Here is a 20,767-nt window from a genome sequence, read left to right on the forward strand (position 1 = left end):
TGGAATAACAAAAAGTCCAGGATTGGTTTTCTATTTCAAATTTAGTGTTAATTTTTTCTAACTCATTTAGGCGTTTGAAACAAAGAAAATTTATATTATCTTACAAGAAATTAAATGACACCGAAAGAATTTGTTGCAATCACGACGATGGAAAGTTCGGTGTCTGTTACAGAAACTGTAGATTTACCAAGTCATATTTTGGTTCAAAATCAGATGCAAGACATTATTTTTACTCAAAAGAATGTGATAGAAAAGTTATCTCAAGATGTGCGTGAAAATTTCAGTTGATGTTTAAGCTCATGTTTATCAATTTATGCAGCCTTTTGCAGGAACATATATATTAATTGTTAGAGAATATAAAGTACCAAATGGTCGCCCCATTGCCGGCAATGCTATTTTTAGCAATTATCTCCTTAAAAGGCGTTTTTAATAAACTAATTATGGAAAAACTGCTGTTGTCTAATTGAAGCTCGATATCTATTTATGATTTTACCGCACTCAAATATATATGGACCTATGGCTTTTCTTGGTGAAATTTGGGGGTTTTCACGATACCTTATGATTTCGCAGAAAATTTTTCCCTAATTTTGATCAACATAAAAAAAATATTTCCGGCCCTTCATCATATACATTTAAGGACAAATTTGTGCCTGCATGAAACTTCATTCATAATGCTTTCCAGAAAAAAAAAAAATAAATGATATAACAACCAATCACAGAGAGCCATCTATTTTTATCTCTATGTCATGTTCCCTTCATAAAATGGCTGCGCCCATGTATGCATGTAATTTTATTTGGTACATTGTAACATATATATACTGTTCCCTCAGGTTTATGATGTTATGTCTGGCCCAATTTTATATGGGGCACATATAGCTTACAAAATGTATTTGCCTCAGTACAGGTCTAGAAGCAAATACTGTACTAACTTTATGTTCTTTTTTTTTTGCATGAATTTTTTTTTTTCGGTGAAAAGCTCATTAGAGCTTATGTTTGTATTGTTTGTCAATATGCCGATCCAAATAAAGTTTTACTTGCATATTGTTAGGCCACAATTAAAAATATTTGGTTTGCCCAAACCCTACCCAAGGTTGAAACAGTGGGTAGGTAGGTAGGCATTTTCTCTTCTTTTTTTTTTTAAAGAAATTGAAATATCAGATGTTTATTAGTCTTCATGCTTATCTGATTAAAAAAAAACTTCTTCAAATCAGGACAATAAAAGAATTTGAGTAGGCAGCTTTTTTCTGGGTAGGTAGGGTTTGGTCAAACAAACCTATTCTTTTTTTATGGCCTTATAAAGAAATTCTGTTTGCAAATACTATGTTACAATGTACATGATATGAGATGGGTCCCTTGCTTGTGAAACACTAAAACAGAAGAAGTTTATGTATACATAAATGTTTCATTATGTCTGTTACAGGTTCCATAATACACATAGTCCGCGATTACTTGGTCGTCCAACAGCTGTTCTGACTGACAAACAGCCATGGGACATCACAGTAATCTTGAACTAAATACACATACATTGTAGTTTATCTGATATGCTAAAGTATACACACATAATTGGCCACCAATAACATTCAGCAGACTGCACTTAATGATGTATAGGATGTCTAATCATCTAGTCAAAGAACCCAGGTTGGTTTGCTCCTATTCAGGTTCCCCCTCACTCATTTCCATATTAAAAATGTCAGTTTTAATTTTTATTAGCAATTTAAGCCAGTACACAGTTATCCTGAAGCAGCCTACTCCAGGGATGATATGAATCAGATAAAAATTACAAATATCTGTCAGAGTTCATACAATTTAAGTCTCTTTCTTCTTGTAGTTCAGTATTATCACAATTGACTATTCGTATGAAACTGACTTCATACAGAAGCTTCTAAGGTAGAATGCAATATTCTTTAATTTCATCATCTGGCTCTGCTATGTGATGATTTCCTCTCTTCTAAATAATTCAAAGGTTATTGAATCTTTTTAACACAACCTATCCCATCAAACTCAAGTTAAAGGATGAAGAAATTATGTTGAGTCTGCCTCATATCTTGAGTTACATATTATATAGAAATGACAGTGAGGGTTGATTGAGAACAAAACTTTTATTATAGCAATAGTGATGATTTCTCAATTGTGAACTTTCTATGTAGTAACATTCTGTCAGAGCCTGCATAATGAGTATAAACATGTATTTCCCAGTTGATACAATATTCCAGAGCTTAAATTCCCTATCATAATTTCCATGAGGTTGATGCTTAAAAATAAGCTATTGGTTCAAGTATACAGTTATCGTCCTTTGATTTTCGTTGTCCCTAGTGTGGACAGTGTGCTACCAGCCAACTTTTTTTATACCCCTTCCAAATTTAATTCTCCATGTTTTATGCCTTGCTGTATTTGAGGCATAAAACATGGAGAATTAAATTTGGAAGGGGTATACTTGTTTATTTTTATGTACCAGTATATCCTTTATATGTTTTCTCTTTTCAGTTGTCCAGTCATGAAGATTCCATGAGAGAAAGTTTTGCTTCAAAGTCCATATATGAAGAAGAGTTGAAGAACCTACAGGTTGGTGAATTTTCTCACTATGAATGCTAATGGTAATAAAATGGCAGAATGAGTTTAATGCTTACTGCTTCATAGTCATAAGAGCATTTTGAGTGATTTTATACAAAAGAGAGTTAATAGTTGAAAATAAGCATTCTTGTTGTACTCTCTACTTTTAAAAATTTTGAATATGCCAACTTATATATATATAATTAGAATACAACGTGCAAAATCTTGTTTTCACTTTGAACCTCTTACTGGCAAACCATTACTGTTTGAAATACTCTTCCTACTAATCAACTTGTGAAAAAGTTTTAGCCCATAATACAAGTAAAAGGCTGTTAGCATGAAGCACGAACATTGAAATAAAAAAAAATCTACCATAAAGTTCCAGTGGTTGACTTTGTCTTTTTTTTTTAGAATGTTAAAGGGGCACTAGCTGTCAAATTCATGCTCACCGATTCTAATCAAAATCTCATATTTGATTTATAAAAATGTTAAAAATTAATCCAAACTATTAAAAGTCTAAATAAAACAATAAACAAGGAACAGGCATGAAAATACGTAGCTTCGTTTCGTTTGTATTTGAGTCTAGACGCCATCTAATTATTTATCGAGTTGACCTCTATAGTCATTCAATGACCATATAAGCGATGTAAACATAAATATAGTTATAAATAGATTAAGCAAACACGTGCTGTTGCATTATGATAGGTCTATTTATTTTCATATTACAAATAAAAAATAAATGTTTATCATCGTTTTTACCTGTATTAGAATGTTTATTTGTGGATTGAATCAGTCAATCAAATGTTTTACCTTTGTTTCACTTTCAAATGTTGACATTCTCTTCCTATAAATAACTTTACACATACAATTCACATGAATATGGATTCAATGAGGTTGAGTTATTCACTTGCAAGTGAATAACTCATAATCAATGTTTTTTTGCTTATTTTGACAAAATTGAACCTTATTGGTTACTAAAAGGAATTTCACTATTTGTATTTAATTAATGATTGAGCCAAAAAAATAATATATTAGATTTTTCATATATCTCGTAGCTAGTGCCCCTTTAACTGATAGTCGGTATCAATAACACCATTTGAAAATAGTATGAACCTGAAAAGAACACTTCTTATTGTTCCATAAGGAGTATCAAAGACATTTTTAAGAAGTTTTTAATTCTTCAAAAAAAATATGAACCAATCAGGTGTTGCTTTTTTTTTTAATAGTTAAAAACTAATATTAACCCCTTTCTTATCAAGTTTTAAACATTATTCACAATTTTTTTAAATTGACAAATTTCAGCTTATTGGTATTGTAAAAAGAAAAAAACCTGATTGAATATGCATAATAAATAATAAAATGTTCCTGATTAAATTCAGATAAGATCATCTTGTAACAACTTTTATCTTCTTCAGAAAAGTATTAGAGATGACTATGTTCCTAGAAGTAAATTAGAAGAAGCAGAGAATGACTTGCAGGTGAATTTGTATTTTGTATCTAAAAGTTACTTGTTTTGATACATCATAAATGAGTTATCAGATTTTAGTCTAAGTCTGATATTATTTACGTTCTTGTATTGATAGGCAAAAGGAAACCAGTTTAGAAAATAAGTGATATTACACTTATGGATATTATAGGACCGCATCTCTAACTAATGTTATTAGTTTGTGAAACTTAATTCTGGCAGTTGATTGTTGACTAAACGACAGAACATTAACACTCAGGGGTCGAATTTAAGCTTTTTGTGTACTGGCCAGCTGGACCAGTGGACTAAAAATATACTGGACTGGCCTCAAATCTACTGGTCCTGCAAAAAGGATATTTTTCCCAGGATTTTTTATATTTACATTTCTCTTTCAGGCTGTTATCAATTTCATAAACTTTAATCTGATCTTCCTTTTGAATGTCACTTATTTAATTTTTTTGTCAGGCAGTTTGACTCCTTTCAAAAACTTCAACGTTTTATATTGTTGTGTAGGACACTCACCCGAACACCAGTAATGTGTAATTGATTTCGTTGGTAAATATTTTGTAAACAGACCAAGATTGCAAGGCAATCAGTGATTTTTATGGACAAATTTCTTTCAATTTCGCGGCACCATCAGTGACAAAATCTACTGTTCCAATGCAAATTCTACTGGTCTTGGTCCATCAGACCAGCGCTAATTTCGACCCCTGTTGACACTAAACATTTGGTTTGTTGATATGCTGTCCTTTTTCATGAAAATTTTTAAAAGATAAAATGGTTAAAACAATTACAATGTTTTTTTTTTTTTCAATAAATACCATTAAAATAGACCTGTGGTGGTTTGTTTGAATAAACTTTCCTTTTCTCCTCATGTACCTCTAAATCTTAAAAAAGCTATGGACCCACAGAAATTATCTTGCTGATCTTCATTCTCACTCTTATAATTTTTATCAGGAGGAGAGATTATCTCATTTAAATACAAAGAAACAACTGAATGATGTATCTGACAGACTGGAGTTTGCATTAGGAGAAATAGAAGTTGTTACCAAACAGATAGAAAGAGAAAAGGCAGCTTTTCAGAAAGCGTAAGAAATTTTGAAATAGTTTAGTTGGTGTTCTACTTAATGGCCAAGGCATATAGTGTAACTCATGTTTGTTTTTCAATCATTCCATCCCCTAAAATAAAACAATTGGCAAGATCTTTTTCCTTTATGCCAGCAGATATTGATCTGATTTTTAGTACATTAGTTGCATTCTGGATATTTAACTTTTGCTGAGTAATGGCCCTTGGGCATCATTCAAAGTTTTCCTGTCAAGACTTCTTTTTGCAATGCTTGCAGTTCTTGATCTGATTTGTTTGGTTAATGAATATTTTAATAATGGTTTTTTTTTGTGTTTTTTTTTCAAATTAATCAACTTATCACAGAATTAAGGCCCTTGGATGTAGAAAATTTATTGAACAGACTTTCTTTTTGTAATGACTGCTGATCTGTAGGTTGTTTTGATTTCAAATAAGATGACTTACTGATCTTCTTTGTTTTTTTTAGGTTTGGGACAGTTCAGACCAAAGCCATTCAAGAAACATCAAAGTCAATAAAACTGGAACGCAAATATACAGGTAAGATAAAGTAGGAACTAGTAGTCAGTAAGTAGATAATTCAATAACTGTAATTTTCCATATATTATGAATTATTGTTAATTTTGTAATATTTTTTTATGCCCCCTCCATTGGCAAGTGACATCCTTGACCATATGATCTTAGTTTCTACACTCTAATTTAAGATTCCCTCACCAATTTTTTTTTTTATAAAATTCATTCACAATGCTTAGAACCACAACACTCAGACAGAGTTTAAAATGTTGGCAGTATATCATTAACCATTCTAGAATCTAGAGTTATGTCCCTTTATGAATTTGAAAATTGCAAAGTCTTCTTCTTTTATTGAGTTATAAAGTAGCTGTTCTTGTTGTTCTTTGTATATATGTTAGGCTCTGATCCTGTCCATAACGTTATAGTATGGTATTAGTTTTCTGTTTTGCTTTTTCCAATCATATTGTGTTGTAAATGATGCCCTTTATGGGTTCTTGATTAGATTAATAAAATTCTTATCTTATCTTATCTTATACAATCACTGACCAAGTGCTTAGTTCACATAGAACACATTTTCTTGTTTGTCAACAGTATACAAATAAATTTCATCCAACAATAAACAAACTGGTCAAAATCTAGCTTTATCATAAACACTTTGCCCAAAATTGGGGTTAGTCAAATTAAAAGACTTGTATCTTGTATGTAGGAACCTTTATGCTTAATTGATTATCAGACAAGTTAATGTTATGTTAAACATTCAAATTTATGTTTTACAGATGTGACAAAACAGTGTGAAAAACAGCAAGATGATTTAGAATCAAAAACTGAAGAATTAAAATTTTTGGAGGGCAAAGTAAAAGAACAGGAAGTTGTTTATAAGAAGAAATTGAATGAACTAGAAATTCAAAAGAAACAGGATCGGTATATAGCAAAAATGATGGAAGACCAGAGCAGAAGAAAAAATAAAACTAAAACTAGTTTATTGACTCAAAAGTGACAGAAAATGATTATAAACATGCTAAATTATGATATTGGCAGCTATTAATTTGTATACTATTTATAAAATTGCTGCCGCTGCAAGAGTTGAAATAAGTAATTATGGTACATGTACAATTGTATGAAAATTTGGAAATAGAGCAAATGATATTTCTGTCTGACATGACATACTGTAATTTTAGTACAACACTAAAGTAACATAGTATAAAATTTGCAGATTCATAGGTTTATAAAAGCTAGGTGTGATATATATATATATATATATATGTTATGTTTGATATATATGTGTATTCTTTATGATATGTGAAAGTAGATTTATGATGATGATTTGATGTAGACACGTGTCTGTTATTGATGTCAATTTTTCAGTTTTTGGTGTTCTCATTGAGGTACTGTACAAACAAAATATTTTGCAATCATTTTCTTTACTGGGAAAAAGATCTGAAAGTTTCATTTGAATGCAGTGTTTCTTATACCCTACATTCAGAAATGTTTGGTATGTTTTATTATTGCAAAACGTAATTTTGGACAGTACATTTTTTTTGTTATAAAGCCTTATTTGTATGCAGTGTTTCTTGAAACCACAATGATTGATCTCTCATATTTCACTTGTTCAATAATCGCAGAAATAAATGACACACAAACTTTCTGAGTTTACAATATACAAAACATCTCCTTTTGTTTATATACACAGTATCTTCAGTCATAAAAGTATAATATGTGGTTCATTAAATGATGTCAAATGGAGAGTGTGAAGTTATGGAAAAATATATTTACCTCATATATGCAAGACTCTAATAAAAGGTACAACAAACAGTCTATTATTTGAACTTGGAATTATTTTTAACTATGGAATTTGTTTGATTTCTTGTTATTGAATTTTTTAATAAATTCCATGATTATTCTTTCTATTACAAAGAAAATAGTATATTTTCAATAGAATGTACTGTGCCGCGCACAACACTATCTAACCAAAATACATTGTATGGAAAGTGTTATTAACCGCTCAAAAGATCATAATACAAAATAAACATGGAATTTATAAAAAAATTTAAACACAAGAAATTATGCAAATTCCATAATTAAAAATAATTCCAAGTTCAAATAATAGCCTGTTAGTTACAGTAAAATTGCATTAATTGTTCATGCTTGCAAATAAAAAATGTTGAAAAAGAGAACAATTATTTCCTTATTACTTTGTATAATAAACTAAAAGAATGATCCTTCTTTAAATAATGTTTCTGTTACTGTGTTGCCAGTGGCGGATCCAGAGGGGGGGTTCCGGGGGTTGGAACCCCCCTTTATTTGGGCCGATCAATGCATTTGAATGGGAGCATATAGTTGGAACCCCCCCCCCCCCCCCCCCCCCTTTTACTCTGGGTTGGGAACCCCCTCTTTTTAAAATGGCTGGTTGCTATTATTTAAACTTTCCTAGTGGTAGCAATAGCTTATCACAAAATAATCCAGGTCAAGGTGACTCTCTGTGGAAATATGACAGGAATTTCTGATGGTGGGCATGTTGTCTGGCAGGGCTCATATGTCCTTTGCACTATTTTTTCTGGTCGATGTTCAATTTTCACAAATCAGTCTGTTTCTCCGATGATACAAACAATAGCCCTCACCCCTGTATGTGGTTTGACGTATGATTGTACAATGGTGAACAAATCTGCCTTGCCTGTGCCTGGACATGATCTTGAACTCAATTTGATGAATACTTTTAAATGTATGGGATGCCTACAGTAAAACCTTAATAATTTAGACTTCCAACATAAGATGAATCGCAATATGTTTAATAAGCAGATGAGACTTTTCAGCATGCTCACTCTTGTTTTATTTTCAAGTGATTTGATTAATGAAAATACTAAATTATATAATTCTAAAAAACTGAATGCTTTAGGAGAGGATGACCTCATTAAACAATGTTGATGAATGGGAAAGAGTTTTTCCACTAACCATGTTGAGGACATATAAATATTGGGTGTCCCTATGTCTGTCCTGAATTGTAAATACTGTAACATGTACAATTCTTACTAGTTTTTATATGACCGCAAAAATTGAAAATTTTTTGGTCAGATATTGGTATGATGTTGGCGTCGTCATCTGCGTCATCCGAATACTTTTAGTTTTCGCACTCTAACTTTAGTAAATGTGAATAGAAATCTATGAAATTTTAACACAAGGTTTATTGCCACAAAAGGAAGGTTGGGATTGATTTTGGAAGTTTTGGTCCCAACATTTTAGGAATAAGGGGCCAAAAAGGGCCCAAATAAGCATTTTCTTGGTTTTCGCACTATAACTTTAGTTTAAGTAAATAGAAATCTATGAAATTTTGACACAAGATTTATGACCACAAAAGGAAGGTTAAGATTAATTTTGGGAGTTTTGGTTTCAACAGATTAGGAATTAGGGGCCAAAAAAGGGCCCAAATAAGCATTTTTCTTGGTTTTCGCACAATAACTTAAGTATAAGTAAATAGAAATCAATGAAATTTAAACACAAGGTTTATGACCACAAAAGGAAGGTTGGGATTGATTTTGGGAGTTGAGGTCCGAACAGTTTTGGAATTAGGGGCCAAAAAGGGGCCCAAATAAGCATTTCTTGGTTTTCGCACCATAACTTTAGTATAAGTTAATAGAAATCTATGAAATTTAAACACAAGGTTTATGACCATAAAAGGTAGGTTGGGATTGATTTTGGAAGTTTTGGTCCCAACAGTTTAGGAATAAGGGGCGCAAAGGGTCCAAATTAAACTTTGTTTGATTTCATCAAAAATTGAATAATTGGGGTTCCTTGATATGCCCAATCTAACTGTGTATGTAGATTCTTAATTTTTGGTCCCGTTTTAAAATTGGTCTACATTAAAGTTCAAAGGGTCCAAAATTAAACTAAGTTTGATTTTAACAAAAATTGAATTTTTGGGCTTCTTTGATATGCTGAATCTAAAATGTACTTAGATTTTTGATTATTGGCCCAGTTTTCAAGTTGGTCCAAATCAGGGTCCAAAATTAAACTTTGTTTGATTTCATAAAAAAATGAATAATTGGGGTTCTTTGATATGCCAAATCTAACTGTGTATGTAGATTCTTAATTTTTGGTCACGTTTTCAAATTGGTCTACATTAAAGTTCAAAGGGTCCAAAATTAAACTAAGTTTGATTTTAACAAAAATTGAATTTTTGGGCTTCTTTGATATGCTGAATCTAAACATGTACTTAGATTTTTGATTGTGGGCCTAGTTTTCAAGTTGGTCCAAATCAGGATCCAAAATTATTATATTAAGTATTGTGCAATAGCAAGAAATTTTTAATTGGACAGTATTCAGCAATAGCAAGAGATCTTCAATTGCACAGTATTGTGCAATAGCAAGAAATCTTCAATTGCACAGTATTGTGCAATAGCAAATATTTTCAATTGCACAGTATTGCACAATAGCAAGAAATATCTAATTGCACTATATTGTGCAATAGCAAGAAATTTTTAATTGGACAGTATTCAGCAATAGCAAGAGATCTTCAATTGCACAGTATTGTGCAATAGCAAGAAATCTTCAATTGCACAGTATTGTGCAATAGCAAATATTTTCAATTGCACAGTATTGCACAATAGCAAGAAATATCTAATTGCACTATATTGTGCAATAGCAAGAAATTTTCATATTTTCAATTGGAGTTATCTTTCTTTGTTCAGAATAGTAGTTGAATCAACTTAAATCATTGCTTTATACAATATACAATGTACATTCACTTTTACTACCAACTGATAAATTAAAACAATCTTTACCATTCAGTGATAACAAGCACTTTTTTTACATTTTAATATGTATTTAAATGAGTAGTTATTGTTGCAAACTCCATTAGAAATTTGAATTGAGATCAGTTTTGGAATAAGGGAAAGGGGGATGTGAAAAGAAATTGGGGGAGGGGGGGGGGGGGGGGGGTTCAATTTTTTTCATTTCAGATTTCATAAATAAAAAGAAAATTTCTTCAAACATTTTTTTGAGAGGATTAATATTCAACAGCATAGTGAATTGCTCAAAGGCAAAAAAAAATTTAAGTTCATTAGACCACATTCATTATGTGTCAGAAACCTATGCTGTGTCAACTTTTTAATCACAATCCAAATTTAGAGCTGAATCCAGCTTGAATGTTGTGTCCATACTTGCCCCAACCGTTCAGGGTTCAACCTCTGCGGTCGTATAAAGCTGCGCCCTGCGGAGCATCTGGTTGAAATATCATTTAAGGTTTATATCAGCAATGTCTTGAAAGAATTAATAAAGTGCTAACTAGTTATTAAATTGATTAAGAGTTATGTCCAAGAAGTCATATAAAAAATGTATAATTTGTAACTGTCTTAAGTCGACATTTTTTGTAGGATTGTAATAAGCTTGATATTAAAGGTTTTTATAAGCCATGTCTGGGCTGATTGATTAAAAAAAAAAAGAGCAATATGCTTTTCAATTATTTTTATGTTGACCCTCCCACCCCAAACTATTCGATTTAAGTTTTTTATCCGTCATTGATCTTTTGATGTCGTCCCTTAGGCAGCAACCATTTGATTTTCTGAGGGGGGGGCTATGGTTAACAATCTATTCTTTTCGCGACAAGTCGAAAACAATTTTTTTCTTTCAATTTTAGCATTACGTTTAGTGGCAGCTGAGGGTGTAACAAACAATTTTTTTTTTCAGAATTCAAAACAAATGAGTTTTTTCTCCAAAAACTGGAAACAAACTTTTTTTTCCAAAAAAAACCATAGCCCCCCCCAGAAAATCAAATGGTTGCTGCCTTACATGTTTGATATCCATCAAAATTTTGAAGTTGATTATCATAGTAAAAATGAAGGATGACATACAATTATTATATGTCTCTGTGAAAGATATATAATCCCTTTTTATAATTCAACAATAACCTGAGGTTAGTGGTCAAGGTCAATGACATTTAACAGTAGCGGATCCAGACCTGTATGTAAAGGGGTGGGGGGTAGGGGCACTGACTGACCTAAAAAAAAGGGGGGGGGGGGGGGCTCCATTCTTGTTTCAGTGATTCCCTATAATGAAAGTAATATAGTGAAATAATAATTTGCATTAAACAGCCAGTATAAGGTTCAATTTTGTCAAAATATAAGCTGTGAAACTTCAATGAATTTATATTCACTTGTGCAATTAACTTCATTGTGTGGGTGATCATGTGAAATTCAATTTGATTAACATTACATTATATTTAAAACCTTTAATATGACAATAAACAGACCTAGAAAAATCCAATTGCACAAGTTTGCTTTCTATTTATATTTATGTTTGCATTGCTTATATGACCCTAGGCTGTCTTGGGGTCAACTTGATAGTTATTTTAGATTCATGTCTAGAATAAAAATGGATGCTACACATTATGGAGCCCATGCCTTGTGAATTGTTTTATTTTAGACTTGATTTTTGACTTTTATAAGATTTCATTATTTTTTTGTATACTGTACTTCTATATTTTCACTTCATTTTTGTTTTGTTTTGATTTTTAAGTAAAAAAGAAAAAGATTGAAAAAAAACATGTATCATTTTATAAATTGCACCATTAATTATTTTTTTGTGAACTACGGCAAAAAAAATACGGGAACGTTCAAAGTCCAGTCCGTTATCAAAACTATTTTGAGGTCAAGGCCCGAATCTGTTCCGCATTTAGAACAGTCCATGGGGGTGTGTCATTTTTAACGAATCAAAACATTAACATTCGTCAATCATCCGGTCAAGGCCGTTCTGGCGAAAACAACGCAGTCTCAACATTTTTGTACACTATCAACAAGCTGAATATAAATTGTCAAGATGAGCAGTTCGTCCGGTCAAGCTATTGATGTGGAACCTTTGACATTAACTAGGTTCATTTTAGCTGAACAGAAGAAACATCCCCATGCAACTGGAGATTTTACAGCTCTTATGAACTTTATCCAAACTGCAGTGAAAGCCGTTTCATCAGCCGTACGAAAGGCAGGAATACACAGACTGTAAGTTCTGTACATAAGATCATCTGTGAAGATTAAACACATGTTTATATTAATTTGACAATAGATATTTTTTCTTTAAAGTACAATTTCTTTAACAAAAGTCATGCAGTGCAGGTTGACATGTCATAAGATTACATAAAGTGATCCGGATTTTATTCAGGATATCAGTCCCATATCCTTATCACAAATGTGAATGTTTGTTATATCAAGGATTTTAACAACCAACTTTAAAAATCATTGGTTATCTTATGTCAAACTTATTGAAGATAAATTTCATTACTGTATAAAAAAAGTTTAAAATTTTAGTGCTTCAATAAACTACACAAAATTATAGAGCAAAACTATACAATGAATGAGGAGTGTAAAAGGGGTATCTGCACGGAAGAACGTGAAATAAAATTGCCAATTCACGAAGAAAGAACAGTTTAAAATTTCTTGCTTGTTGATCTTTTTACCGATTTCACGAAACACGATGAATAACGGCTGCATGTGAAATAAAAATGGCCAAACCCATTGCACAAAAAAAACACCTTAACCACCCTCATGAATGTGTCAAACTGGTGGTTATAAGCCTAGATATTTAGGAAAAGTTGTCATACATATCCTTCCTTCCTCAAAACCAATATATATACTTATATAAGACTGTACTGTTCCTTTATTGGATTTTGACACATAACACACATATGCACTTCAAATTGAGAATGGAAATGGGGAATATGTCAAAGAGACCAAACCGACCAAAGAGCAGACAACAGCTGAAGGCCACCAATGGATCTTCAAAGCAGCGGGAAAATCTCGCACCCAGAGGTGGGCCTCAGCTGGCCCCTTAATAAAATTGTGTACTGGTTCAGTGAAAATGAACGTCACACTTAACTCCAAAACATATAATTGAACTAAATTTAAAAACATACAAGACTAAAAATGGCCAGACTTGCTCCTGACTTGGGACAGGTGCAAAACTGCGGAGGGGTTAAATATGTTTTCTGAGATCTCAACCCTTCGCTATTCCTCTAGGCAATGTAAGTTAAAGAAACATAAAGCAATATGCAAAGAAACAAATAGCAATATGCACAGTAAAACTTAAGCTTTCTTCAGATGGCATATTTGACCTTTTAAAACAATTTAAAAGCATTGTTCAAGAATTGGAGAGCATCTGCTCTTGGATTGGAAGTAGTTTAATCAATACTAAAATGTGTACATCAATCAAAACTAAAATGTGTACATCAATAAACTAGAGCCTAAAGAACAATAACAATGGTAATAACAGTTACACATTGTAAAAAGTAACACATTTAAAAAAGCTTTGTGTTGGTTGAATGGTATTTTTCATTCTTAGATTGAGCTTTATAATTACAGATACACATAAGCAGTGTTAATTGTATAATTTCAATCTTTAGGTTTGGAATCTCTGGAATAGCAAACACATCAGGGGATGAACAGAAGAAGCTGGATGTCTTAGCTAATGATCTGTTCATTAATATGTTAAAGTCTTCATATTTAACATGTTTGTTAGTGTCAGAGGAAAATGATACAACCATTGTAGTGGAACCAGAGAAACAGGTATGGTCAATATATATATATGCAATTCTTTACTCTCATGTTTTAAACATGTACATAAATAGATTTTACGAGAACAGTAAATCTGTAAATGTATTTTTACAGTTAAATGAATATGTTCTAGATTGCAATATTTGTTAAATATTTTCAGATTTTAAAAAGAGTCTTTGTTTTGTGGTTTAACTTAATTTATTTATAATTAAAAAAATATTTGATTGATAATCAATTCCATTCTCAATTTTATTTATTCAAATGACAGCAGTCTTAACTTAAAGATAAGATAATGAAGTTATAATTTATTATTTTTTTCAGGGGAAATACATTGTGTGTTTTGATCCATTAGATGGTTCATCAAACATTGACTGTTTAGTTTCCATAGGATCTATATTTGGTGTCTACAGGAAGGTAAGGTTTCAGAATAACACAAATTTTTATATAACATAAACTTTGTAAGAAAGCATTAACTTTACCATTTTTACATCAACATATTGAAAAGATTGTCAGAATAAAAAATGCAAAAGTTCACTTGAGAGTGGAAAAAGCTTGACAGCATTTCTTTATACAAGATGTTATTATAAACTGTTTTTCTTTTCAGACTTATTTTGGGGATTTGAAAACGCTAAGCACAAACTTTCCCATAAATAAGTCCAAATATTGGGAAGTTTGTCATTTCAAAATCTAGTCTAGTTTACCCTGGTTTAATTGTAAATTGAATGAGAAGTCTAAACAACAACAAAAAGGACTACAAAAATGTACCATTTAGGAGATTGGGTAAGGATGTGCCATCTCTAATAAATATGTTTTTCATATTTTTTGTATTTATTACAGGCAGATGATGAACCAGTGACCACAGCTGATGCCCTTAGACCAGGAACAGAACTGGTGGCAGCTGGCTATGCCCTGTATGGAAGTGCTACCATGATTGTTTTATCTATAGGAAATGGAGTTAATGGTTTTATGTTGGATCCTGTGAGTAATTTGCATATGCTAATATCATTGAATATGGAATTATTACATTACACAGGGGTTGGATTTTTTTTCAAACCTTAATAGCCAAGGTATTTTTAATGCTCAGATTTCACAAGGCAGATATTTATGAGTATTTGAAAAAGTTTTAATGAATCCTTAGATGTTTTATAAAGTTAGGAGATGACATATGATTGCCAATGAAACAACTTTCCAACTGAGTCCAAATAATGTACAATTACAGTTTACTGAAAAAGCATGTAACTACTGAATGGCAGCAAATTTATTTTAATAAAGAAAAAAAAACCAACTAGTGTCTGTGATCTTTTGTTTTAGAAAATGAAATGAAATGAAACAACATTTTTCTTCACACACAGCTCAAATGTCCATAGTTTTGAGATAATTTAAACAATGTTTATGGAGTCAATTTATTCATTATTTCAGGCCATAGGAGAATTTATTTTGACTGAACCAGATATTAAAGTAAAACCAAGGGGGAAAATCTACTCAATCAATGAAGGATACTCACAGTACTGGGATCAGGCAACAGCTAAATATGTGGAGAGTAAAAAATACCCTAAGGTATTAAAACAAAATGTCAAATATCGAAAAATATTCAATTCTGAAAGAACAACACTGATAATTAACTTGTGCGCTACACCCATTCATGAATTAATGTGTTGTTCGTTTTGAATTCTTTGATAAGTTATTCTGTAAATGTTGTTTTATCTGTATTAAAGACCTTTTGCTAATGGCATTGAAAAAATGTTTCTCCCAAATTGAACAAGTTCAGATGATTTACTCTTATTATTTAAAAACCATCAACAATTAAAATTTTAAATTTTAAAAAAAATCCTGAACTGTATTTCTGTATTCATTCATAATTTATAATCACCTTTATCAAAATCAGTATTAGCAAGATAAATTCTGATTCATTAAAATCATTTCAAATTTAAACTGTTGCATGCCACAAATAATTTTCTACATAAAATATGATTGAAAAACTGCTAAAAAAGATTTGTTTATATGGTTATATATTCAGTTTAAAGAAGTAGGATTTCTTTGATTACTTGACATCAAACTCTAGATGATTATATGACATTGTTTCTACAGAGTGGAAAGCCATATGGTGCCAGATATATAGGATCTATGGTGGCTGATGTTCACAGAACTTTAGTCTATGGTGGAATATTTATGTACCCTGCCACATCAGAGGCTCCCAAAGGAAAGGTAATTTGTCTGGACTCTCTACGACAAAACTATTTGAAATTTAGGGGGAAGGAAGATTGACAAAATTTTCTCATAGTTAGAACAGAAGCAGTTCCAAAAAAATCTATAATTGATTTGTCAATTAGTCAATTTCATTTGTTGAATAATATACAATTTTTATGAGGTAAATATTATACACCTATTGACTGGGTGTGAGGGTAATAGCAAGTTTGTTGTCACTGTATCTACCTGCTATTGTTCGAGGCAAAGCCGAGAGCAATAGTTGGTATGGGAAGTGACAACAAACTTGCCATTACCCGCACAATCAGTCATTAGGTGTTTTATTATACTGAACAACACAGTCATTAAGTGTTTTTATATACATGTACAAAATTAACTAATTTTCTAAAAGTGTACAAATTATCATCTTAAAGAAAAGAAAAAAATATCACATAACTTGACATGCACAAGATGGACTATACGTTTTTTTTTTCTAGTTCTTCTTGTATTTGTAAATGTTTCATTAATTGCAATCAAGACTAGAAATACTTGTGTTAAATTTTCCGTGCATATGATAAATTTAAGCTGAAGTACACCAAAAGCAAATTCACTTTAAGAATACTACGACCGAACCCATATTATAAATAAGATACTATATATTTTAGATCTTTACAAAATGTGCGTGAAGATTTTCGCTCTTTTATAATTGCTTCTTGTAAGTGAAATTACAATCGACACAAACATATTATACCGTTTACAATATTAGAGTTTGATGTTGCCAAGCAAAATGTTCAATGCCATTATTATTGTCCAATGAAAAATAAGCATGATAAAGTACGAGAAAGAGGATTTTTTTATGAAACTATTAACCGGGGTGACAGTCTTTGAAACTATTGACTGGCAAATAGTCTTTGGAATGAAATAGCACAACTATTTCATTATTTTTTATACATAAAAAACATACTCAGGTATAATAAATGGTTTTATTGACTTTTGTGAAACTGATATTGAATGTCCAAAAAAATATGTCACTGGGTTTTCAATAGTTATAAAGGTTTTCAAGTCACACACATATTTATCAAAACAAAAGATAGTAATTGTTTTATTCTGTGTTCCAATAGAGAAAAATATGTATTTAACAACAGCTATTTACCAAAACAAATTGGATGTCAAACATTTGCCTCTTATGATTCACATAAAAGCGTGACGTTTTGCGCTGTGAATATATATTTTAGGGGGTGAATATGCTTTCTTATTCAAAACCCAATGCATATAGAAAACCTTATGAAATTTTTATCAATATGGAATGATCAGTGTAATGAAAAGGATAAACTAGGGTTTATATAAAATTTTGGTCATAGTGAAATTAGTATTTGACTTCTCCATTGCTCAAGATTGAATATCTTTTGTGTGTTTTTTCTCTCATTGGTGTATTCCCTGCATCACCTTTAATTCAAATTTCATGCAAATCAGCTATTAGCATTCTATAGCTTAAAGGACTATTTGCTTTGCTATGAAGGATGTTACTTTTATGAATGTCTATTTATATATAACTTTATTTTCAGTTACGTTTATTGTATGAAGCCAATCCCATGGCTTACCTTGTTGAACAAGCTGGAGGTACAGCTACAACAGGGAAAGAAAGGATCCTAGAACTCCAACCAACAAGTCTTCACGAACGTTGTCCAGTCTTCATGGGCTCTAAAGATGATGTTCAAGATGTTCTAGACATGTACAAATCATTTGGTTAATTTCACTGATTACGTTTGAGCTTTGTGATAATTTTATTCATTTTCACAGCTATATATTGCGATTTTTCTGTCTTTCTCACAGTATAAAATGACAGTGCCATACTTTTTTGTCATAATGTATTTGGGTTTGTAGAACTAATGTTTTAATTAGGTAAATTATAAATGGGGTAGAAAATTAGTCTTAGCAAATGCTGGTGTCACTGTTGAAAAAATAAATGATTTTCTTTACTTCCCTTAAATTAAAAATATTTAAACAGATTCTCTTGTAACATAATGTCTGAACCCTATGTAGTTTGGATTCATCAAACTGTCTTGTTCATTCAAAATTGTATTATGTTGAATATTATTTATTATGGTTGTTTTAAACATTTAAATTGTTATATGAGAAAATGAAATATAAAACTGTATTATCAGTTTAACTAAAGAGTTTGATCTCAGGTTTTCACATTTTGCATGCTTGCTCACCTACGCATATTCCATCATTATAAGCTGAATGAATGAGAAGGAAAGTTGTTGTCATCTATTTTTGAAACTTTGATTCAATGTAAAACTATTTTTTCAGTAAATGGTTATTTGAAATCATATACAAAAACAAAAAAACAAAAAAAAACATAGATTATCTTATCATGTCAAAAGATTGTTTTTACAAACAGACAATTGAAATCCAACATTTTTCTGAAATGTATAATTGTTCTTTTTCAAATAAATATTCTCATTATTTTTTGTTTTCTAAGAAAATTGTGGTTGCAAATTTATGTATGGAAAAAAATCTACCATTCCTGTATGTTTTTTTAAATTATTTTATGGTGAAAACTGAAGTCTTACTGATGACTTTTCTCCCTTTACGTTTCATGTAGAAATGTGACTTTTAACTTTTCATCATGTGGTTTCATATGAAGAGTTGTCTCATCTTTTTATTTTTATATGAAATGCAAATAAGATATTTGTCTGAACAAAGACACAAATATGTTGTGAACATATAAAACTGCCAAATGCATTATGCTAACAAACATATAGACTACAATCATAATTAAACCAAATTTAATGTTTTGACTTACAGTACAAGCAAAACAATGCACATTTTGGTTTTGACATATTAAAAACCTTGGATTTCTTCAGTTTCCTATTAGTTATAGTATGTACCTTACATATTAATGCATTTATTATTTGTTATGGAGGGAATGTTTTGTTAAAATTGAAAGGGTTATAATGCAATAATGTTAAGATATTCTACATTACAATACAATAAATGATATGAAATATCTGTCTTTTGTTATGGTTGATTTCCCCAATGCCATCCGTTCTCAGAGTTTACAGGCTTTTTAGCTCACCTGTCCCGAAGGGACAAGTGAGCTTATGCCATCACTTGTCGTCCGTCGTCGTCGTCTGTTGTTGTCTGTCGTCGTAAACTATTTCAAGAATCTTCTCCTCTGAAACTACTGGGCCAAATACTTTCAAACTTTAACTGAATGTTCCTTACGGTATCTAATTTATAAATTGTATCCGAAGTTTTGATCTATCAACAAACATGGTCGCCATTGCTAAAAATAGAACATGGGGGTCAAATGCAGTTTTTGGCTTATAACTCAAAAACCAAAGCATTTAGAGCAAATCTGACATGGGGTAATATTGTTTATCAGGTCAAGATCTATCTGCCCTGAAATTTTCAGATGAATCAGACAACCCGTTGTTGGGTTGCTGCCCCTGAATTGGTAATTTTAAGGAAATTTTGCTGTTTTTGGTTATTATCTTGAATATTATTATAGATAGAGATAAACTGTAAACAGGAATAATGTTCAGCAAAGTAAGATTTACAAATAAGTCAACATGACGGAAATGGTCAGTTGACCCCTTTGAAGTTATTGCCCTTTATAGTCAATTTTTAACCATTTTTCGTAAATCTTAGTAATCTTTTACAAAAATCTTCTCCTCTGAAACTACTGGGCCAAATACTTCCAAACTTTAATTGAATGTTCCTTAGGGTATCTAGTTTGTAAATTGTATCCGAAGTTATGATCTATCAACAAACATGGTCGCCATTGCTAAAAATAGAACATAGGGGTCAAATGCAGTTTTTGGCTTATAACTCAAAAACCAAAGCATTTAGAGCAAATCTGACTTGTGGTAATATTGTTTATCAGGTCAAGATCTATCTGCCCAGAAATTTTCAGATGAATCAGACAACCTGTTGTTGGGTTGCTGCCCCTGAATTGGTAATTTTAAGGAAATTTTGCTGTTTTTGGTTATTATCTTGAATATTATTATAGATAGAGATAAACTGTAAACAGGAATAATGTTCAGCAAAGTAAGATTTACAAATAAGTCAACATGACGGAAATGGTCAGTTGATCCTTTTAGGAGTTATTGCCCTTTATAGTCAATTTTTAACCATTTTTCGTAAATCTTAGTAATCTTTTACAAAAATCTTCTCCTCTGAAACTACTGGGCCAAATACTTCCAAACTTTAACTGAATGTTCCTTAGGGTATCTAGTTTGTAAATTGTATCCGAAGTTATGATCTATCAACAAACATGGTTGCCATTGCTAAAAATAGAACATAGGGGTCAAATGCAGTTTTTGGCTTATAACTCAAAAACCAAAGCATTTAGAGCAAATCTGACGTTGGGTAATATTGTTTATCAGGTCAATTTCTATCTGCCCTGAAATTTTCAGATGAATCAGACAACCT

General features: G+C 31.3%; 2 protein-coding genes across 2 annotated transcripts; both read left to right on the top strand.

The window, feature by feature from the left end:
• The first annotated feature begins 100 nt into the window (after positions 1-100).
• On the top strand, positions 101-7,838 carry LOC139518849 (spermatogenesis-associated protein 24-like). The gene is made up of 7 exons (XM_071310472.1): positions 101-267; positions 2,485-2,562; positions 3,966-4,028; positions 4,973-5,103; positions 5,566-5,636; positions 6,386-7,409; positions 7,725-7,838. The coding sequence occupies exons 1-6, from the start codon at positions 115-117 to the stop codon at positions 6,604-6,606; spliced, it is 717 nt and encodes a 238-aa protein (XP_071166573.1). The 5' UTR covers positions 101-114; the 3' UTR covers positions 6,607-7,409; positions 7,725-7,838.
• Positions 7,839-12,308: 4,470 nt separating this feature from the next.
• Positions 12,309-19,342, top strand: LOC139518881 (fructose-1,6-bisphosphatase 1-like). Its single transcript, XM_071310547.1, has 7 exons — positions 12,309-12,595; positions 13,993-14,155; positions 14,465-14,557; positions 14,981-15,121; positions 15,563-15,700; positions 16,232-16,348; positions 17,893-19,342. The coding sequence occupies exons 1-7, from the start codon at positions 12,417-12,419 to the stop codon at positions 18,076-18,078; spliced, it is 1,017 nt and encodes a 338-aa protein (XP_071166648.1). The 5' UTR covers positions 12,309-12,416; the 3' UTR covers positions 18,079-19,342.
• The last annotated feature ends 1,425 nt before the right edge of the window (positions 19,343-20,767 follow it).

This window comes from Mytilus edulis, chromosome 4 (assembly GCF_963676685.1).
Source record: "Mytilus edulis chromosome 4, xbMytEdul2.2, whole genome shotgun sequence".
Lineage (NCBI taxonomy): Eukaryota > Metazoa > Mollusca > Bivalvia > Mytilida > Mytilidae > Mytilus > Mytilus edulis.

Excerpts from the sequence above, each read along its gene's own strand:
- LOC139518881 (XM_071310547.1), top strand. The coding sequence starts at position 12,417 with ATGAGCAGTTCGTCCGGTCAAGCTATTGATGTGGAACCTTTGACATTA. Across the intron at positions 14,558-14,980 it reads TATTTGGTGTCTACAGGAAG|GCAGATGATGAACCAGTGAC; the intron begins GTAAGGTTTCAG and ends TATTTATTACAG. Across the intron at positions 15,122-15,562 it reads ATGGTTTTATGTTGGATCCT|GCCATAGGAGAATTTATTTT; the intron begins GTGAGTAATTTG and ends TCATTATTTCAG.
- LOC139518849 (XM_071310472.1), top strand. The coding sequence starts at position 115 with ATGACACCGAAAGAATTTGTTGCAATCACGACGATGGAAAGTTCGGTG. Across the intron at positions 268-2,484 it reads TAGAAAAGTTATCTCAAGAT|TTGTCCAGTCATGAAGATTC; the intron begins GTGCGTGAAAAT and ends TTCTCTTTTCAG. Across the intron at positions 5,104-5,565 it reads AAGGCAGCTTTTCAGAAAGC|GTTTGGGACAGTTCAGACCA; the intron begins GTAAGAAATTTT and ends TGTTTTTTTTAG.